The 19076-nt window shown below is 40.2% G+C and overlaps 1 protein-coding gene across 5 annotated transcripts in view; it reads right to left on the bottom strand.

Moving 5' to 3' along the window:
- DMXL1 (Dmx like 1) overlaps nucleotides 1-16377 on the bottom strand; it is an 80084-nt gene extending 63707 nt beyond the window's left edge. For all 5 annotated transcript variants that reach the window (XM_082075803.1, XM_082075805.1, XM_082075806.1 and 2 more), the window contains exons 1-3: nucleotides 16219-16377; nucleotides 5212-5337; nucleotides 1371-1448 (exon numbers count right to left, since the gene is read on the bottom strand). In XM_082075803.1, the coding sequence (XP_081931929.1) occupies nucleotides 1371-1448; nucleotides 5212-5337; nucleotides 16219-16305 (291 nt within the window). In that variant the 5' untranslated portion in view covers nucleotides 16306-16377. The remainder of the gene's footprint in view (nucleotides 1-1370; nucleotides 1449-5211; nucleotides 5338-16218) is intronic.
- Nucleotides 16378-19076: the final 2699 nt, after the last annotated feature.

Raw genomic sequence — 19076 nt, 5'->3', positions numbered from 1 at the left:
CATTTTTAAAGTATCATCCCCAACTCAAAAATATATCAAATCAATATATGTGAAAGTTAAAATGTAACAACTAAATCTTTCAGCAGTTTGGTAGAAAACAGTAAAGTACCTGCAGACGAGGATCTAAATGAAGTATTTCTGAAACAGCACATTCTAGTAAATGGAAGACAGAGACGATCCTACAACAACTTAATTGTGCTGGAAATAATTGCCTAGAGGTTAACTGTAAGAATGAAGTAACTGTTTCTTCAATTATAAATATATGAAAGCCAATCATGGGTGGAGAATGCTTCCTCTATTGCTTACAGTTACTACGCTGACTTCAAAGTCTCAAGGTAAGCATAGTGATTATTAGTATAGAAAAACTTTCAGGATGAATTCAATAGCTCCAACGATAAAAAAAGAAAACAGTACTTCTAACAAGTTCATATGAGCATAAGAAGTCACATTTTACCATAATTTTTTTCAACTGCCTTCCAGTGGTATAAAATATTTTAGATAGATAGATACACACACACACACATATATATATACACACACAATATAGCAGCTATTTAATGAATGACCAGGTGCCAAATGACTGAGCTGGTTAGTGTAAAGGAGTCCACTATATGGCCATCTAAATTAATTAATAGAAATGGAGAGACCAGAGCTCTCAATAGGGAGACAGAAGCTCCTTCAGCAATCGCCAAAGCTCTCAAACTGACTTCAGTTAGACTCCAATTATAAAAGTAATCCACTCCATTTAAGAAGCATAGTTGAATAACTTGCTCTATATCTCATTACTAGACAGATACTAAGATTTTGGCCACCAATTCACTAAACCACTGCCACTGAAACTAAGCCATGATATCAAAAGAACAGATATTATTCTTATTCATGGTTATAATACTGAAATATAAGCATTCAGTCAAATTTGACTAAGAAAGCCATACACTTTCTGAAACTACTACAGATTCGACCAAGAGCATGCAACTTCATAAACCAAAGTTAAAAAAAGAATTGTAAACCACACCAGAACGTAATGGCTACACGGGATGGTTCAAAAAGGAATTCCTTTTGTCACGGTTCTACCCTTTGGAAAATGGGGCATGCACATCTTTTATGGTTCTGGAATGTTTCAGTTATGAATCGCAGGGTTAGATAAATCAGTAATATGAAGTACTACAGCAAAACCTATTTCTTTTAGAACTATTTCATATAACATGTCTCTGTCCTCCATCTACCACTTTCACTTCCAAAGGACCATCTTACACCTCAATTTTATTCCAGCATTAAAATTGAAGATTTCTTTGTCTTATTTCAAAGTAAACGAGAAAAACGAGTCAGGTTTTATAACCGAGTAAATTAAGGAGTGACAAATTACTTACATTATGATGACTGCTGTTGTGCTTCAAGAGGCTAACTGGCTCGAAGATACAAATCACATTTCCATAAGAAGCTGCAATCTAAAACAATTTATATGTACATAAGCACACACAGAAGAAACAAGCTGTAGAACAAACAAGAATGAAATGTAAATTGTTGCTTCTAAAATTAACCCTCCTTGTAGATGAATTTGAAGCTCATACCCATATTCCCTTTGATAACAGAAAAAATAGTATCTAGCAAAAATCATGAAGCAAGTGCTGACAATACTAAAAGCACAATTCTTTATTTACACATTAGTCCTGAAGATCTATTGAGAGTACAGGTGGACAGGAGCATATTTAAAAAAAAAAAAAGTCAGATGTATTATCAATATTCCTTCCACATCAAATTAAGTAAACACTCAAAGAAGTCTGCCAAGTACACATTCTCAGAAATGGAACCAACATGAGCTCAGGGTACTTTTGTGGACTTCTTAGCCTGAGAACACGCTACACTAGAAACAGTTAATTCAGACAACTCAAGCTATGCAAGTTAAACACCCAGTGCAGAGAACTGAAAAATAGAAGAACTACTAAATACTAACACAAAATACTTAAAAAAACTGTCTGCTTTAATCAGCATCTGAAAGACTTATTTCATCGGTGATATCAGCCACCCCAACCTTGCATTAAGACAAAATTACACTAATTTTATCTCAAGATATCTATATAAAAAGAAGCTTAAAAAACTTGCTAAAAGCCAAAACAAGCCAAATCTATGTTAAAGAACTCAGGCAGACAGCCTGAGAGAGCCATCACAAAGCAGTGTTACCTAAAACTTCTCTGAAATAAAGATTTACAGAATGAAGGAGTTTGCATAGGTCATGCATAATGGCCATCCTGCATTCTGAAGTGATGCTTGATGTTAAAAGGAGCACATCTACAGCTCTGATAGGCTGTAATAATCAACTGCCTATTTCTGTGAAATTCTGGCAGAGAAAGTATTCACAGTTTTCCTTTAATAACATTAAAGAAAAAGTTACTTTATAAACTACATTTTGATTTTAGTATCAGCCACAACAACTTTAAGAAAAAAAATCACTGAACTGTCATACCTAAGCTGTTAATATTATTGTCAGATCCATTAATTACAGATATACTTGACCCGTACAAATGTACAGATCTGTAAAGATTCTAAAAATCCATAGATCTGTAGCTTCAATAGAAACAGACTGTATTTAAAAGAACAGATAAATAAATTTCTATCACACTGAAAACCTAAACATAAGCCTGACCCAAAAATGACAAGAATAATTTTGTCACAGTTGCAAAATGCCTGAAGAAACCTCTTCCTTACATCTCAGATCAAAAATTGCCCTAAGTCTCTTTAACTACCTCACAATTCCATTCCACACCCCAACAGCGAGTTTATAAAAACTCATATTGAGTAGATTTTCCTTTTTCCTTTTCTCCAAGTGTGGAGAGTTCTTCAATTTTTTTGTTGGTTAGTGTGTTTTTAAGATAAACTAACATTAGCATGCTGTCCTGGTTTTGTTAAAAACAAGACCAGATCTCTTTTAGTCATTTTTCTTTCAGCTAAGTTCTTCTAGGTGGCTGTACTTTTCTGAGTTTTAGCCTGCATATTTTTCCTCAGATGCTGTACTCGGTGCTGATAAGAAGACCAACAGAATGCTGAAGAAGCTCATGTTTAGATTTATTACTATGGTAGCCAAGAAAGACTGATAAGTTTTCCCACGTTACGTCTTGAGAGTGGCGTGTTTAAGGAGGTGTGGATGGGACAGGTGACTTAAACTGACCAATTAAGTATTCCAGCCCATAATAGCCATACCCCCTATATAAGAGGGTGATCATGAGGGTCAAACTCTCTTCGACCACGGCTGACGTCTAGAGAGGACCCTGCCTGTCTGCCTGTGATCTACAGGCCTCAGGCCCTGCATCCTGCAACCAGTTTCCAGTTTGCTGTGAAGTCCTGCCCATGACTTCCAGGGGCCTGAGCTACAGCTGCTGGAGCCACCAGCTCCATACACCCAGCTCCTGCTGCTGGAGTGACACCAACTCCGCATCAAGCATTCGAGATTGGTTTTGTGTATTTTGTATGTATTCTCTATTTATTAGTAGCATGAGTAAAAACCTTTAAAACCTTCTAACTTGAAGTCTAAGTCTCTCTTCCTTCCTCCTTATCTTTCCTATCATCTTTCCAATCTAAAGGAAAGTGGTGGGAGGAAGTGAGGGGGTAACAGGGAGTGTCTGCCACAGCTTATTGCCGCCTTGCCTTAAACCATAACACATGCAAAAATGCTAAACAAATAGTGTTCAGAGCAACTACTACCTCCTCAAAGTTTCCGCAGGCTTCCACAATAACACAGCCATTCAATTCTAGTCCCCACGAGCAACATGCCACCAAAAAGAATAATGAAAAGCTGTGCATTGACTGGTTTCCCAAACTACTGCAATAATCACCCAGACATCAACCAAATGTCAATTGTTGACCCAAGCCCTGTTATTTGAAATAAGATGTGCAGAGAAGTCTTATTGAGTTGCAAGAGAGAGGAGTTACAGTCATTTCTAATGATAGACAGCAGTAGTGAGTGCACCCTCAGCAAGTTTGCAGATGACACCAAGATGAGTGATGCAGTTCATTTGCTAAAGGGAAGGGATGCCACCCAGAGAGACCTTGACAAGCTTAGGGAATGAGCCCATGTGAACCTCATGAAGTTCAGCAAGGCTAAGAGCAAGGTCCTGCATCTGGGTTAGGGCAACAATCAGTATCAGTAGACATGGGGAATTAATAGATTGAGAGCAGCCCTGCTGAGAAGGACTTGGAGATACTGGTGCACAAAAAAACTGAACACCTTGCAGCCCAGAAAACCAACTGTACCCTGGACTGCATAAAAAGAAGGATGGCCAGCAGGCTAGAGAAGTGATTCCCTTGTTTCAGTGAGGCCTCCGACCTGGAGAGTTGTGTTCAGCTCTGATGTTCATAGCACAAGAAACACATGGACCTGTGGGACTGGTTCCAGAGGAGGCCACGAAAATGATCAGAGGGCTGGAACACCTCTCCTGTGAGGGCAGGCTGAGAGAGTTGGGATTGTTCAGCCTGGAGAACAGAAAGCTCCAGGGATAAAATAAAAATAAAAATAAAATAAAAAAAAAAAAAAATAAAATTCTCTTATATGAGTCAACATGTGCCACGACAAAATTCCTACTGAATTGGTCAATAGCTTAACTGCACTTTGATATTCCAGTGGGTGGTTACCTGGTTATATTAAGAAAGACCTCTGTAAAAAAATGACTTGAAACCTAATAGTCTCTAAAATACAATTCTCATCCAATTTACCTACATTAGAAACAGAAAAGTTGAGAATTCAAGACAATAAAATGCCGACCAGGAATAATTTTAAGCATTTATGAATTGCTTGAAAGGAGTGGCATTTTTCTTGATGTCCTAAAAGTGGTTTTTGTGGAAGCATTTGTCTGCTGCCAGCCACTAATGTGTCAAAGCACGTCGATGACATGCCCAGTAATGTGAAGCCATAGTGAATAAATTACCTTTGCTTCCACCTTACTTATCTAGATTTTAGTCCAATTCTTGCTACCTCCTCTATGCAGCCCTGTGTGTATTAGCATCTTCCTGTGCAGTCCAACTTATCTTCTACAATATCACATCTATGGTTACTATTTCACATTCACTGTGCTGCTTACTTCAAACTAAGACATGAAGCAATTAGCCATTTTACAATTCACTTTTGTGTATTTGCCTTAACTTGCAAGTATCCACACACTTGAAAAGATGCTTAACATGACATTGCTAGAACATTATTAGAAACAATGCTCTACATACCTTTCCCTGTTGCATTGAACAGTCCACACAGCCTACTTGAATATTTCCATGTTTTGCTCCAGGGATTATCTGCAATCTCTCAAAGTCAGTCCCCAGTACCACAATATCACATCCTGATGCATATGCCTAAAAAAGAAATAAGAATTAAGTAAAGCTTTAGCTACTTACAGCATATCAGTGAAGTATGGAACAGTATAGTCCACACATCCTGTCCACATAGAACACTAAAAACAGAAGTGCATATGTATTTGAAGAGATCAAATAGATATCTACAATTTAAAAATCAAGCAACAGACGTGGCAAATTACTCTTCCTCCATGCTTAATTCAACACAACACTTGTGTAACAAGCATATAGTGGTTCAGAAGAGGCAAAAATGATGGAGTTACGAAATATGTAAAAGAAAATACATGAAAAAACAAGTTAATGGAAAGTAGGAAGAAGTAACGTATTTCTTAGACTGTACATAGAGGCATCTAAAAATAAATTTTTGAAAAGGAGGAACAGAACTGAGGAGCTAAATATCATACAAAGCATTTAGTAAGGAACTTGGTAAAGGAGACTTTCAAAAGGGTAACAGAATTAAGCTTAGTTATAGAAAAGCAAAACTCTGCTTTCAGACTTGTTGAGTGTCCTGCTACCTGCAATCCATGGATTAATTTCACATTGTCTTAAATTCATATTGTCAGTAAGCAACTTGATATATCTAACACATTCACAGATCCAGCTGATTGAGTAGTGCAACGGCCGAGTCAAAATTCTTCCTCTTTTCATGCAAGTTTTGCTAGAAACTGAGCACAGATTAAAACTGAGAGAAAGATTAACACTGGAGAAACTTGTGGAAACAATCATGAGCAGAATCATCCAATAAGCATAAGAATATAGCATTCAAGGCTGAAAGTCCTAGAACAAGGAATGCACACTCATTAAATTTAGAGCCAGGAAGCCAGCAACAAAGTAAAGAGCACAAACAATAGTATTCTGTTAGAGAGCCAGAGAATGAAAGAAGGGCCAAACATGCCATTTTAGTTGGTCAAAAGACTCAAGAGCAGATCACAGATGGAAGATTTCTGTATGATGACATAAATGACTGTGTCTTACAACCAACTCTACTAATTTCTAGCATATTCACTAAAACCACTTTTGACTTAAAAAAAAAGCAGAAAAAATGAATGCTAGATTTACAGCTGTGAATTCTGATTATCATGTCTTCAGGTATTTCACATGAAAAGAATATTTTTACCAAGACTGACCTAGACTATCATATCATTACACATATTGAAACAAACAAACAACAACAAAAAGATATTTCAGTCCAGAGACAATTTTCCCCACAAAGAGTTCAGTGATATTTCAGAAAACAATCTTGCCCAGAAGACTGTGATCACCATTTTCAGTCAATATTCAGTTATTACTTTCCAACCAGCAGACCACTAGCCACCCTTAACCTGATATTGAAAATGCTGTCTGTAGTGCTTTTGCAGACTAAATATAACCATATATTTCTTCATGATCATTTATTATTGGTCAGGGTTTGAGCCTCGTCCTGTCCTCTCTTCATCTTGAAGAAGAGGCTCAAGTAGTAGAATTCCTCCTGCTGAAAGGAAAGCATTTATGACAAACTGACATATTAAACTGCAAGCTCCAAAGTAGTTTAATTCAAAGCTCATTCCAAAAGAGGAGATTAAGTACTACTTTCTGTTCAAATGTTAAAGTGATTTTGATATCACAATAACACGAACATTGGATTTATTCCTCACAGAATATTTTTTTCTTTGGTTAAAAACCATCTCACCTGGTGACTCACTGATTAAGTACCTAGTCCACCAGACGAAAGTTATGCAGGAGTACTGTTGTAGGAAAATCAGGAATTAGGATTTTAGGCCTGTATCAGTGTTATAAGCTGTGCTGCTAAGGCTGAAAGTCTCAGCTTGTCTCCTGTATAGCCCTTACCCAGAACCACAAGCGTGGTTACCTTATGCTTGCTTTGTACCTTTAGTTAAGACATTGATAAATGCTATTCTTAGGTTTGCTGATTTCCGTGCTAGACTGATGAACTATGGATAACAAATGAGACAGGTAGAACTTCAAAGCTAGCCCTGTGACCCGAGGACCTTTCGTTTGGCACTTGCCATAGCAGAACATGAAGGAAGAAGTGAAACCTGCAGACCACTGAGACAGAAGGAACCTGAGGACATCGTGAATATTTCCACTAGACAGTGATAGACAGTGATGAATTTGGCTTAGTTGCATAATACCTGTTAGAACCCTATATAATGACTAGTTGTATTGCTGTATGATTGTCACTCTCTGAGGAGGTGACCCAATGCTGCTGTTCCTGCGAATCTTCTACAATAAATACTGCTCAAAGTAACCCACGAGAGTTCGAGTCTCTCTCCAGCGCCTCCACCTACTACCTTTTTCAAGTACCATACATACAACTTTTCCCAAAGCCATTTTGTTGAATTAGTGCTTTGTATGGAAGCAATTTTAAGGAAAAAAAGTGTTTCACTTTAAAGAGATAACACGGCTTTACTAGAAAAGTTTTTAAAAGACGGAAGTGTCAAAGACTGTATGAAGCTCACCTGCTCTTATGTATGCCTCTCTAGGCCTCATCAGCATTTTATAGATTTACTAGATTTCTCCCATCTGGTTCTCTCCATTTCTAGCTTCACATACAAGTCTGAGATCACAACACTACAATATTTCCACCACGGTGAGCAAGAACTAGCATATATAGGAACTCATACCATCAGCAGTGATCCTGAAGACCTCATTTTAATGGGATCAAGAACTTGACCAGTTTTAACATACACAAAAAATCATGAGTACACTTGGCATTTTGCACTGGAAGAACTCTAAAGTAACTTTCAAACAACGCACTGGAGTCTTTAGGAACTGGTATATTCATCAAGGTATCAGGAACAAGGACTTAAAATTGTATCTAAACTCAGGCTATCTCCTGCTAACATGGGCTTGCACAGTAGATCAAAGAGGTATGCAAACATCCTAGACTTGCCATTTCATGATAATGTCCCCTTTATGAATATAAACTCTCCCATTTTTACTGTTTACACATAGCTCTTCTTTTGGTTTTAATAATCATTTTTTCACAGTATCACAGTATCACAGTATGATTGGGATTGGAAGGGACCTCAAAAGATCATCTAGTCCAATCCCCCTGCTGGAGCAGGAACGCCTAGGTGAGGTCGCACAGGAACATGTCCAGGCGGGTTTTGAATGTCTCCAGAGAAGGAGACTCCACAACCTCCCTGGGCAGCCTGTTCCAGTGTTCTGTCACCCTTACTGAGAAGAAGTTTCTTCTCAAATTTAAGTGGAACCTCTTGTGTTCCAGCTTGATCCCATTACCCCTTGTCCTATCATTGTTTGCCACTGAGAAAAGCCTGGCTCCATCCTCGTGGCACTCACCCTTTATATATTTATAAACATTAATAAGGTCACCCCTTAGTCTCCTCTTCTCCCAACTAAAGAGACCCAGCTCCCTCAGCCTTTCTTCATAAGGGAGGTGCTCCACTCCCTTAATCATCTTCGTTGCCCTACGCTGGACCCTCTCCAGCAGTTCCCTGTCCTTCTTGAACTGAGGGGCCCAGAACTGGACACAATATTCCAGATGTGGTCTCACCAGGGCGGAGTAGAGGGGAAGGAGGACCTCTCTCGATCTACTAACCACCCCCCTTCTAATACACCCCAGGATGCCATTGGCCTTCCTGACCACAAGGGCACAGTGCTGGCTCATGGTCATCCTGTTGTCCACCAGGACCCCCAGGTCCCTTTCCCCTACACTGCTCTCTAATATGTAATTTCCCAACCTATACTGGAACCTGGGGTTGTTCCTGCCCAGATGCAGGACTCTACACTTTCCCTTGTTAAATTTCATTAGGTTATTCCCCGCCCCACTCTCCAGCGTGTCCAGGTCTCGCTGGATGGCAGCACAGCCTTCTGGCGTGTCAGCCACTCCTCCCAGCTTAGTGTCATCAGCAAACTTGCTGATAGTACACTCTATTCCCTCGTCTAAATCGTTAATGAATATATTGAATAATACTGGCCCCAGTACTGACCCCTGAGGCATTCCACTAGATACTGGCCTCCAACTAGACTCTGCACCATTGACTACCACTCTCTGGCTTCGCCCAACTTCATATGCTGTGTGTTTTAAAAAAAAGTTTCTCTAATTGGGGATTAATTTTCTGATGAGAAGCTGGGGAACATCTTCTCATCTTGGTGGTTCTCAGTTAAAACAATTAATTAAAAGTGCACTTGTAAGAATACAGACCAGAGGGAGATGAGAGGAGTGCTCTTTTAAAATCTTATTCTTGGAAGAAAAAGATAGTAATTCCATCCTTACATTCTGGTAATTCTCCACATCACCTGAAAAGAACTGACATTTGGGAAAAAAAGAATCACTTCTGACATCAGGCTATTCAGACGGATTAGATCATCCTTGGTCATGCTGACTTTCTCATCTCCAATAAGCTGCAGAACCCCTGACTAGCTCTTAAGCCTGTATAGCTGATCTGGCCCCAAAGAGGTAGAAGGGAAGAAAAGCATTTCAAAGAGCTTCCAAATATAACTACAGCCAAGAAGAAGGATAATGACTTGGAGGCTATTTTTGACATGTAGTCAATGTTTGCCTGCAGGAGAACCACAATTTCAAAGACGAAAGCAAGGGATGCAGAGGAGAAGGGAGCTATGTATTTCAAAGAAAAGTAGTGTCTGCACAGAAGGTAACTAAGTTGCCCGGCAAAGGAAACTGCAAGAGTTTCCCTTTTCTACTGATGCCTGCCATGCCAGTCCCATTACACTTCACACTGACCAGACACTTTGGGAGTGTTCCCTTCCCTACTAAGGTGTCCTTCCTCTGGTTCTTTGTTGTCCCCACTGTAAATCATCCATTAGACTGTCTCTGTGCAGAGAAGTCACATCCTCATACACACTCAATGGAATCCAGACTCTAGTTCTGAATGCAGTTTCTAAGCAGCAGTGTCCTACAGAAAGTTCTCTAAAATAAGCACAAAAATAACTGCTAAATTAATTTCACATATACTTTTTTTCACCTTGGAAAACTGTATGAGGTATATTAGCACAGTATAATGAGAAGTCAGTAATTAGGAGTGATACTTTCTAACAATCTCACAGATACAACAAAAATGATTTCCGCCTACCAGTCAACTTTATCTACTGTTTACTGCAAGACATATCCACAATAAGTCACGTCATTCATTTTCACTTTGTCAGAAGCTACTGAGATTGCATTTGTATAAGCTATGGAAGCTAAGAAAAAGAGATCATTCAAGTGTTCTACTACATGTAGGACAAGAAGCAATTTCAGAGTATAAGCATTTCTCATATGTGCACTCTTGTCTGCATTACTTGTGACTCCCCATCCTATATCCGCCATGAAGGGACAAAATTCTGCCATGCAGCTCAACTTGGAAAGAATTTATTTAAAAATAAACAAGTAAATAGGCCTTTTAAAGCAAGGAGAGCCTCTAAGTCTGATTTTGGCAAGCCATAAATGCCTTTCACCTTAAGAATGTCCTAGAATATTTACAAGAAGTTTGTCTTTGTACAATGGGATAAGCAGATAATGTTGATATTACCATGTTCTTGGAATGTTGATTAAACAATGTTTTGTTCTTCTGTTACACAAATAAACAAGATGGAACTAGTTCAAGCTGCATGAACACAGATTTCACTAGCTGTTGACATAGCAAAACAAAGTTGAAAGTAGGAAGTGAAAGCTGTTTCAGGCCTGTGAAAATAAATGTGATTTTGCACGCAGTACTGCCTTTCCTCATAATCTCTACCTCTTATTTTAATTGGATGTCAGCTCTTATCTCTAAAATCATATTTCTTTGGAGAAAATTAACTAGTATTTTGACAATATCAGTGCTTCAAAAGTATTTTAGTTTTAACAGAAAACAGTATAGACAATTACATGAACTATTCTGATTTATTTCTAAAGTGAAAGTTTCATACACACAACTCTTGCAAATTAGACACTATTCTCAATAGAAGTGAATGAGCAAGGGTCTTGACCTCTTACGTAGCTCAGCACCTCTAAAGCAAATATTTCCCTTATACTTGACCCTGTTCATGTATTTCTTCTCTGTACTGACATATAAAGTTTTTGCTGTAGTTTCTACTACAGCTACATAAGGATTGACACATTATCTTCCACAAACTTTATTTAAACTATATCTCTTACATGAAGGGCATGAGTACACCTACCATAAATTGCCAGCTATTATCCACAAGTGAATGCAGTAGTATGTGTGTGCATGCATATGTATATATAGAGTAATATATATAGAAAAACATGCAAATACATATGGGATGAACATACAGACTAGAAAGATAATGCATAACTCTGTGCTGGGCCCAAGGTCATAGAGAACCACCTAGCCAGAGCACACCAAGGGACCACATTTAATATTTCTTATTTGGAAACATTCCCTCCCTGCTATAGCTAAGCTTACCACTCCAACCGCTTACATTACCTTTCCCTTCTTTCGTTTTGTAACTTAACAGTTACTGTATCAGAGATAATTCTCAAGCCACATCAAGACCATTTTAATCACTGATGTGTCTCAGGGGTCATACTTCATTTTTTTCCAAGGGACATAAGTCCTAAAGGTCAAGATGCAAGAGCTCACAAACTGAGCGACTAAAAATCTTTAATGGGACGTCTATAATAGTTGAATAATATTTCTATTGCATTTGAAAGTGGAAGTTTACAATAGGTATTTTACAACCTTTGCAACTGTTATGCTTTAAGGAAGGTTCATTTCCCAGTTAAAAAAAAAAAAAAAGTATTCCAAGGAAAACCACTGTATATTAGGAATATAAACTTACTACCAAAAAAAATGCAAAAAAATAGTCTTTATTAATTACATCAGGTACCCATTTCTTCTGCTGGATTGGGCACATAAATATAATACATTCTCAGTCTGCAAGGGCTAAATACTGCTCATATGCACCATAAGCAGGTACAGGTGGGAGAGGAATATTTCCTTCTTTCTTCTCTATTTTTCCCCTTCCTCACTGGTTCCTTTTCCAAGAAAAATCTAGAAAAAAGGCTACTCTTATGCAAAGTAAAGATAAAAATTAGGCAAATAAATCTATTAAGCAGGTGATACTGCAATAATGTCTGTATTTTTGTCCTTTGCACAGAATGGTCAAAATCAAAATCAGAGCCACCATGAACCACAAGGTACCTCACTGATTTAATCTCTTTAAAAAAAAAAAAAAAAAATCACACATGTGAAGATATAAATTTGCACTAGTTTTCTAGCATGGTCTCTTGCCATCCCCATTACTATATCAAACTTACACTAGTCTAAGTATTACAGTTAAATATCTTATTTTTAAAATTTCTCAATTTCTTAATTGTTCTTCTAAATGAAAGAGATACTCTTTGACCATACTTGGGAAAAAAAATACAAACAAAAACGTTTCTAACGTATCAAAAGTACTTGAACTAACATACTTCTTTAAGTGGCAAATTGATTGGCAATGCACTCAGAACCAAGTTTCACTGAAACCGCAGTTTTCATTGCAGTGTAAAGAGGTTTCATCCTGTTTTGTTTTGTATTTTAGATTAATTCAGTTAAAAAACCCAACTCCTTTCCTAGGTTCAGAATAGGCTTAACTGGAACATGGGAGGGGAAAAAAAAAAAAGTACAAAAATATTTCCTTCCTTTTTCTAAATTACAGTCAAGAAGCAGGTGTAAATGCAGTAGCATCTTGAGCAACTCTTACAACCAGTCCATTAATTTTCTTGACTATAGATACACATGGAGTTCTAAATACAAAGAAAATGTAAAGTATTTTCTACACAGATAAGCAACAACTTTAAGCCATAAAATCTACTTTAAAAAAAATTTTACAGGTCTGGAAATCTTTATACCACAACCCAATATCTTCGGAAAAATGCAGAGTCAGCTTGACCAACCTATCCAAACTCCACATTTTCCAAGAGCTTTTCAACTTAGCATTTGAAGTTCACAGTTTTATCAATCATACAAAGCAAGTCCTAAGTCCAAGATAAGTTTAATCACACATAGAAAGGATATCTGCCCAGAAAAATATTCTGGTTGCACTGAAATAAACCATGCAATTCATCATTCTTTCCCAAATTTCCAACCCTACAAACAATTGTTGTTCTGTGACTTCTATTACCAGTCTTGGGACTTGTGCTTGTAAACTTGCTATTGTTCACAGTGTTTCATTTTGACTCTTTTCTTGTCCTCTCATAGTTGGAAAGTAACAAAAAGAAGAAAATATTACAGAAGCAGATGCACAGCACAATGCCAACTAATCACAAAAGTAGTATCAGTTCTGGTCACCAAATAACTTAAATATAACTTCAGTAATAACTAGTACATGAGTATCCTATGTGATAAACTCCATGAACTTATTAAACAAATAGTTTTTCACTCAAATATTTCAGATCTGAAAACAACAAAATAAAGCCAAGGATGTTTTCCATTGTGCACAGGTACACCAAAAGTAAAACAAATGGACTTCAGGAGAAGCACACAGAGAGTAAACAGTTAAATTTTGACTTCTGACGGCTGAGTTCTCATTCATATACTGTACCATTCATTATTACCACCTGCTCTCAACAGATAAATAACTGAGCCTTTTTCCATATACAAATAAAAGGCGTGTCAAAAACACTTAATCAGTGTTCTCTCCAAGGAGACTCATGCTCCACTTGCATCTTAAAAAAAAAGAATGCCAGCACAACAAACCTGCACATCATTAGGACAAGTATCTGAAATGCCATCTTTCAAAAAGGTGCATGCAGTGGGGATAGCCACTTTTTACTAGTTTCTCTTTCAACTTTTCAGAGTTTAGGAAAATAATTCCTTATTCTTACCTTAAAACTGTAATATTCTAAAACTTTTCACCCTAAATATTCAGTTCAATATGCTGAACCATACTGTATTAAAAAAACAAAAAAACAAAAAACCAAGAAAGTATTGTAGACAAAGTGCTCTTGTCAGACAATGGTCACACACCCCACCTGTAGAGTACATAACCCTGAAATATCAACTCCTGCAAGTTCTCAGCCATAAAAACTGGAAGCAAATAAGTTTGCCAAGACACATCTTTTTCCATTTCTAACATATCACTGAACAGTATTTATACTTACTAATGCTTATATCATTAGTTCAGATATAGGAAAACAACTAACCGTTTTTCTTGTTGGATTTTCTTAAGGTTAAGTCCTTCATTTCTTTCCAAAAAGGCAGAAATTCACCTCAATATCTTCCATTTCTTAATCTTTCTAAGCAATCTTGTAAACTTAACATGGCATTATCAAATGAGTAACAGAAACAACAACAAACTTTAGTCAAGGATACTTCTGTTAGCGGGAAAAGAAATTAATTAATAACCTTCTGGGGAAAAGGACAAAACAAAGGACGATGAATGTGTCTATAGTAAACACTGTTACTATATTTGTTTCAAAATAGCTCTTGCAAGAAAGAGACCGTAGACACAGTTACTAAAAACTGCACTTCCCAATCATTCCTTCCGACCCAAAGCGAGGTTTTTACTCCTCTTATCTATTGGGGAGCTCTAACACTTCTGATAAGCTAGGCCATAACAGGTAGAGAGCACTTCAGTGACAACAGTAACTCAAACTATTTCCCTCAAAACAAAGAATTATATGAAAATGGGAAACTTAGGAGAACATAGTTTGAAAGTTTACTAGCATTTCACTGTAAAGCAAACTTCCTTGTCTCTTACCAAACAGTTCCCCACCACTGGTGGGTCTTTAACATTTCTGGATATATTAAATCAGAAAGTTTGGCAAAGCTGGAATTTGAAGTCCCAATGCTGCAATCTTTGAACATTAACTTATTTACAGGACTAATTTTTTTTTGGAAGCACGCACATCGCCAGACAAGGCTGTAGATAAGCAGACTTTGAGAAGCCAGCCTAATTGGGGAAGCAGATCCAGACGATGACTCTACCCAACCTTTCCAGCACTGACAACGCACTGCTGCCACAGCCTCAAGTACCCAGCTGAATTTAACTGTATACACCAGACGTGACAAAAAATATAAGTTTCTTAATTCTTGCATGCCTACCTATCATTCCCCTATCAAACTCAAAACCACACTATGCTGTAATGAGGGGCAACCAGATAATGTAAAGTTAAAAATACTCAGTCGTGGTGCACTGAGAAACTTTGCTATGTCTTATTTTTATTATTCTGCAGCCCAAAACAGAAGGCATGAAGGTTATATTTCGGGGGGAAGGTGGAAGGAAAAACACAACAGACGTCTGTTTACACAACCAGAGTGAAAGGCAGCAAAACGAACACTAATAAAAGGCTTTAGCATTTACTAAATACGTCAAGTGTTTTCTCTCCTCTCTAAGTATAAGCATCGACAGGGAGTTCAAAAATGGTTTTAAAATCTTAACACTAAGGCACAGTGTTTCAAGATCTTCTTCAGCTACGACCAGTAAGGATTTGAGTTGCATATTTGACTGAAAGCGAGTGCTGAAATTACCTTCTACAGAAAGTCGCGTGTACCGGCTGCCGTTTATGTAACCTTTTGTCAAAGCCACCATATTCCTGCGTTAACTAACCCGGCTCGGAGCCGCAGCTGCGTTCCCGGCTCCGCCGGGCGCCGCGCTCGCCCTGCGCCCCTTCCAGCCCTGCCCCGCTGGAGAGGCCGCCCTTCCCGAGCGCCGCCCGCAGCTCCGTGCTGGGGACCGCCGCTGCTCCGGGCCAGTCTGGCACGCCGTCCCCAAGAGCGGGCAGGCTCCGGGCAGGTGTGCCGCAGGCCCTTCGGTGAAGCCCTCCCCCGGCAGCGCCGCTACCGGCCGACGACGATACTGGGGGCGAGCCGTCCCCCCGCTCCAAGGGCCGGCTGCCGCGCCTGACGCAGCCGCTTTCAGCGCCGCGGAACGCGGCGCAGGGACGCGGGCCCGGCGGAGGCGCCCAGGCCCCGGCCGAGCACTCACCGTGAAGGGCTGGTCTTGCAGGCTCCCCACGGAGAAGCAGTTGTCCCCGGGGTTCACGGCCCCCGTCAGCACCTGGTGCAGGTTCATGCCGAGAGAGCGCCACGGGCCCACCGGCCCCTGCCGCTCGGCCGCCCCTGGCTCCCCGGGCGGCGGAGTGGGCACCGACACATCCTCCGGGGCGGAGCCTCCCCGGGAGGGCGGGGCGCCGACCGCACCGCCCCCTGCCGCCCGCTCGCTGCGTCGGCGCCAGATCTCGCGAGAGCCCGCTCCGGCCGCCCCAGCGGCACCGCCCCACTCCTCTCGGCCAGCCCACCGCAGAGCCGGCCCCGCCGCTGCGCATGCGTGCCGGCCGCCACTGGGAGACCGGGGGCGAGGGGGCGGGTCCTCTCTGCGCATGTGCGGCCGACCCTTGCCAGGGGGCAGAGCCTCTCGTTAGGGCGGGGCGGGCGGCATCGCCTGAGGTACTGGAGGACACTGGAGCAGGCTTCGGGTTTAACGTTCTAATTGAGATAGCTTTGGAAAATGCGGCTTCGGCCGAGTGGCAAGGGCATCAACGTAGCTGACGCAAGGAGTGGGCTGAAGGAGGGGGACTCAGAACCTGTCACGCTTGCTCCTGCACCTTCCACCTTGCTAGAGGGGCACGGGGCTGGTAACCCTTGAGTCAGTGACCCCAAATGGACCCCCTTCCAGCCCACATAATTTCACGAGTGGAAGGACTTGGCCACAGGCCTTCCACAGGCCATTCCAAGAGGAAGCACCTGGTGCTGGAAGATGTGGTTCCCTGAGACTCAGGGAACAAAGACGTTGTCCTGGGACACCAGATTAGCTGTAGGCAACCAGGTTTTTCATCTTCCTCATAATGTGAGGAAAAAGGAAAATAGGAGCCATGTGGGATGAGTATTGCTTTACACACAAGCAAGGTCAATCACATATTCTTTTGGGCATGGAGTCTTGCACATTATTTTAGCAAATATAAGCCTTGCATCCTTTGAAAAGCAAATTGAAAAGTGTCTTACCATAACAGTGGTTGCTGCAATAATTCATGTGAATGAAAGATATCTCCTATTTTCTAAAGCCTTCTGAGTTGAGAAAAACCCATCAGACTTGGTACTGTATGTATATAGGCATTCTTTCAAAGACCCATGGTTTTCTCGTGCTGGTTATAAACTATCACCCTAATCACTTTTGTTTCGCAAAGGATCAAAAAGCTTATTAAATTATCCTATCAATAAACAGGGATCTTGCCAGGAGCGCTGATGATTCTTAAGTGATCTTAACCTTCTGTCAGCTGCAGCATCTCATAAATCAATCTTAGTGGATTTTTAAGTTAACAAAAATTATTTTTGTTGGGTTCTACGCAAGAAAGTGGATTATGACTTGAAAACAGCAAAAGGACCTTATTTGTGATTTTCAGCACAGCCATCTGCTTCTGGGCTCAGACTGTGAGCCCCCTTGGCTGCAGCCAGCTGATACTTCTTCCCACAAGGACTACTCCAGAATATGCTGCACAGAAAAGGTCAGAGATCCTGCAGAACCATATTGGTTCTTTAAGCCGTATTCACTCCACAAGTGTAAAGCACATAGAATTTTCAGTATGACAAGATAGCAGGGTAACCATACACAGCAATCCAGACCCCAGCCTGAGGAAGGTGAAGAATTCAGGAAGAAGGGGAAACTCAAGACATGAAGTAAAAGAATGAAAGGAAGAGTTTTACTGATAACTGCTTTTTAATCTCTATCAAATGACAATGCAATAGGATATGTTTACAACTGACACAGCCTAACTGCTGATATGGTGAGATAATATGGAGCTTCTCATTTCCTTCCTAACTAGATTTCATCTTTGTGACTATCCAGATTAATCCATTTGTCTTACTTCATAACAGAAGGACATCAACTTTTATCCTCTCCTCTGTGGATAGAGAGCCTACTTGATGACATGTCAGGCACATGCATCCCTATCCTAAGTCCCATCCCCACAGGGATGGGGCACTACTTCCCTATTCCCACATGTGCTGTCAGCAGTGAGCGGTAGTGCAGGATTCTTGCTCCTGACGCTGCTGCTCTGCCCCTTCCAGTTCTCAGCCTGGGGGATGGCAAGGGCAGCCACTACAAGAGGGACTTGGGCACACGTCCTTTGGTTTGAAGCCCCTGTGAACCAACACAGGCACATCCAAAAGAGCCAGAGGCCATGAAAGCATTTGCAAAGAGCAATTTTTATTTCGGTTACCTCTCTAGTGGGGGATCTCCAAAGTAGCACCTAAGCTCCCATGCAGAGGTAACACAAGTGGGGACACAGGCATTGGTAAGTTCAACCCTGGTAGAAGATCACTGGGCCTGCTGAACTGCCGTGTATTTCAAGGCTTCAAGCAGGTGCAGCCTTCTGCTCTTTCTCACAACAAAGCAGAAATCTCAGACACAGTGATAAGGTGTCTAGAGTTTCTCACAGGCCTATGTTCTCTAGCACAGAGGTTCTACTCAAGCATACAAGGTCAGTAAAACAATTAGTGTGATGCATGTGCTTTTTCTACAGACAGCTGCAAGTCACTTGAGCGTATTTACATTTAAACAACCTCCTTGCCATTCTTCCACTATATTCCCATACAGGGCCCCTTCTCACTTCTCTTGCAACATCTATGAATTCAGCTACAGACAAATTACATACTGTACAGTTTATTACAATATCAAAGTGAATGCACTGTTGGACACTGACAAATTTCAACTCTGGCCTGTGCAATTTTATATTGCAGGCATTAAAAATGAAACAAAACGAAACAGCTTAAAAATATTCACTACAATTAAAAGTGTATTTATACACTGTTTTGTTGACAAAAACACAGAGGTTGGTTTTGCTCAGA

This window comes from Streptopelia decaocto (assembly GCF_964273445.1).
Source record: "Streptopelia decaocto genome assembly, chromosome: Z".
Lineage (NCBI taxonomy): Eukaryota > Metazoa > Chordata > Aves > Columbiformes > Columbidae > Streptopelia > Streptopelia decaocto.
The sequence above is the reverse complement of the archived record's forward strand: the minus strand, read 5'-3'. Positions and strand labels throughout refer to the sequence as shown.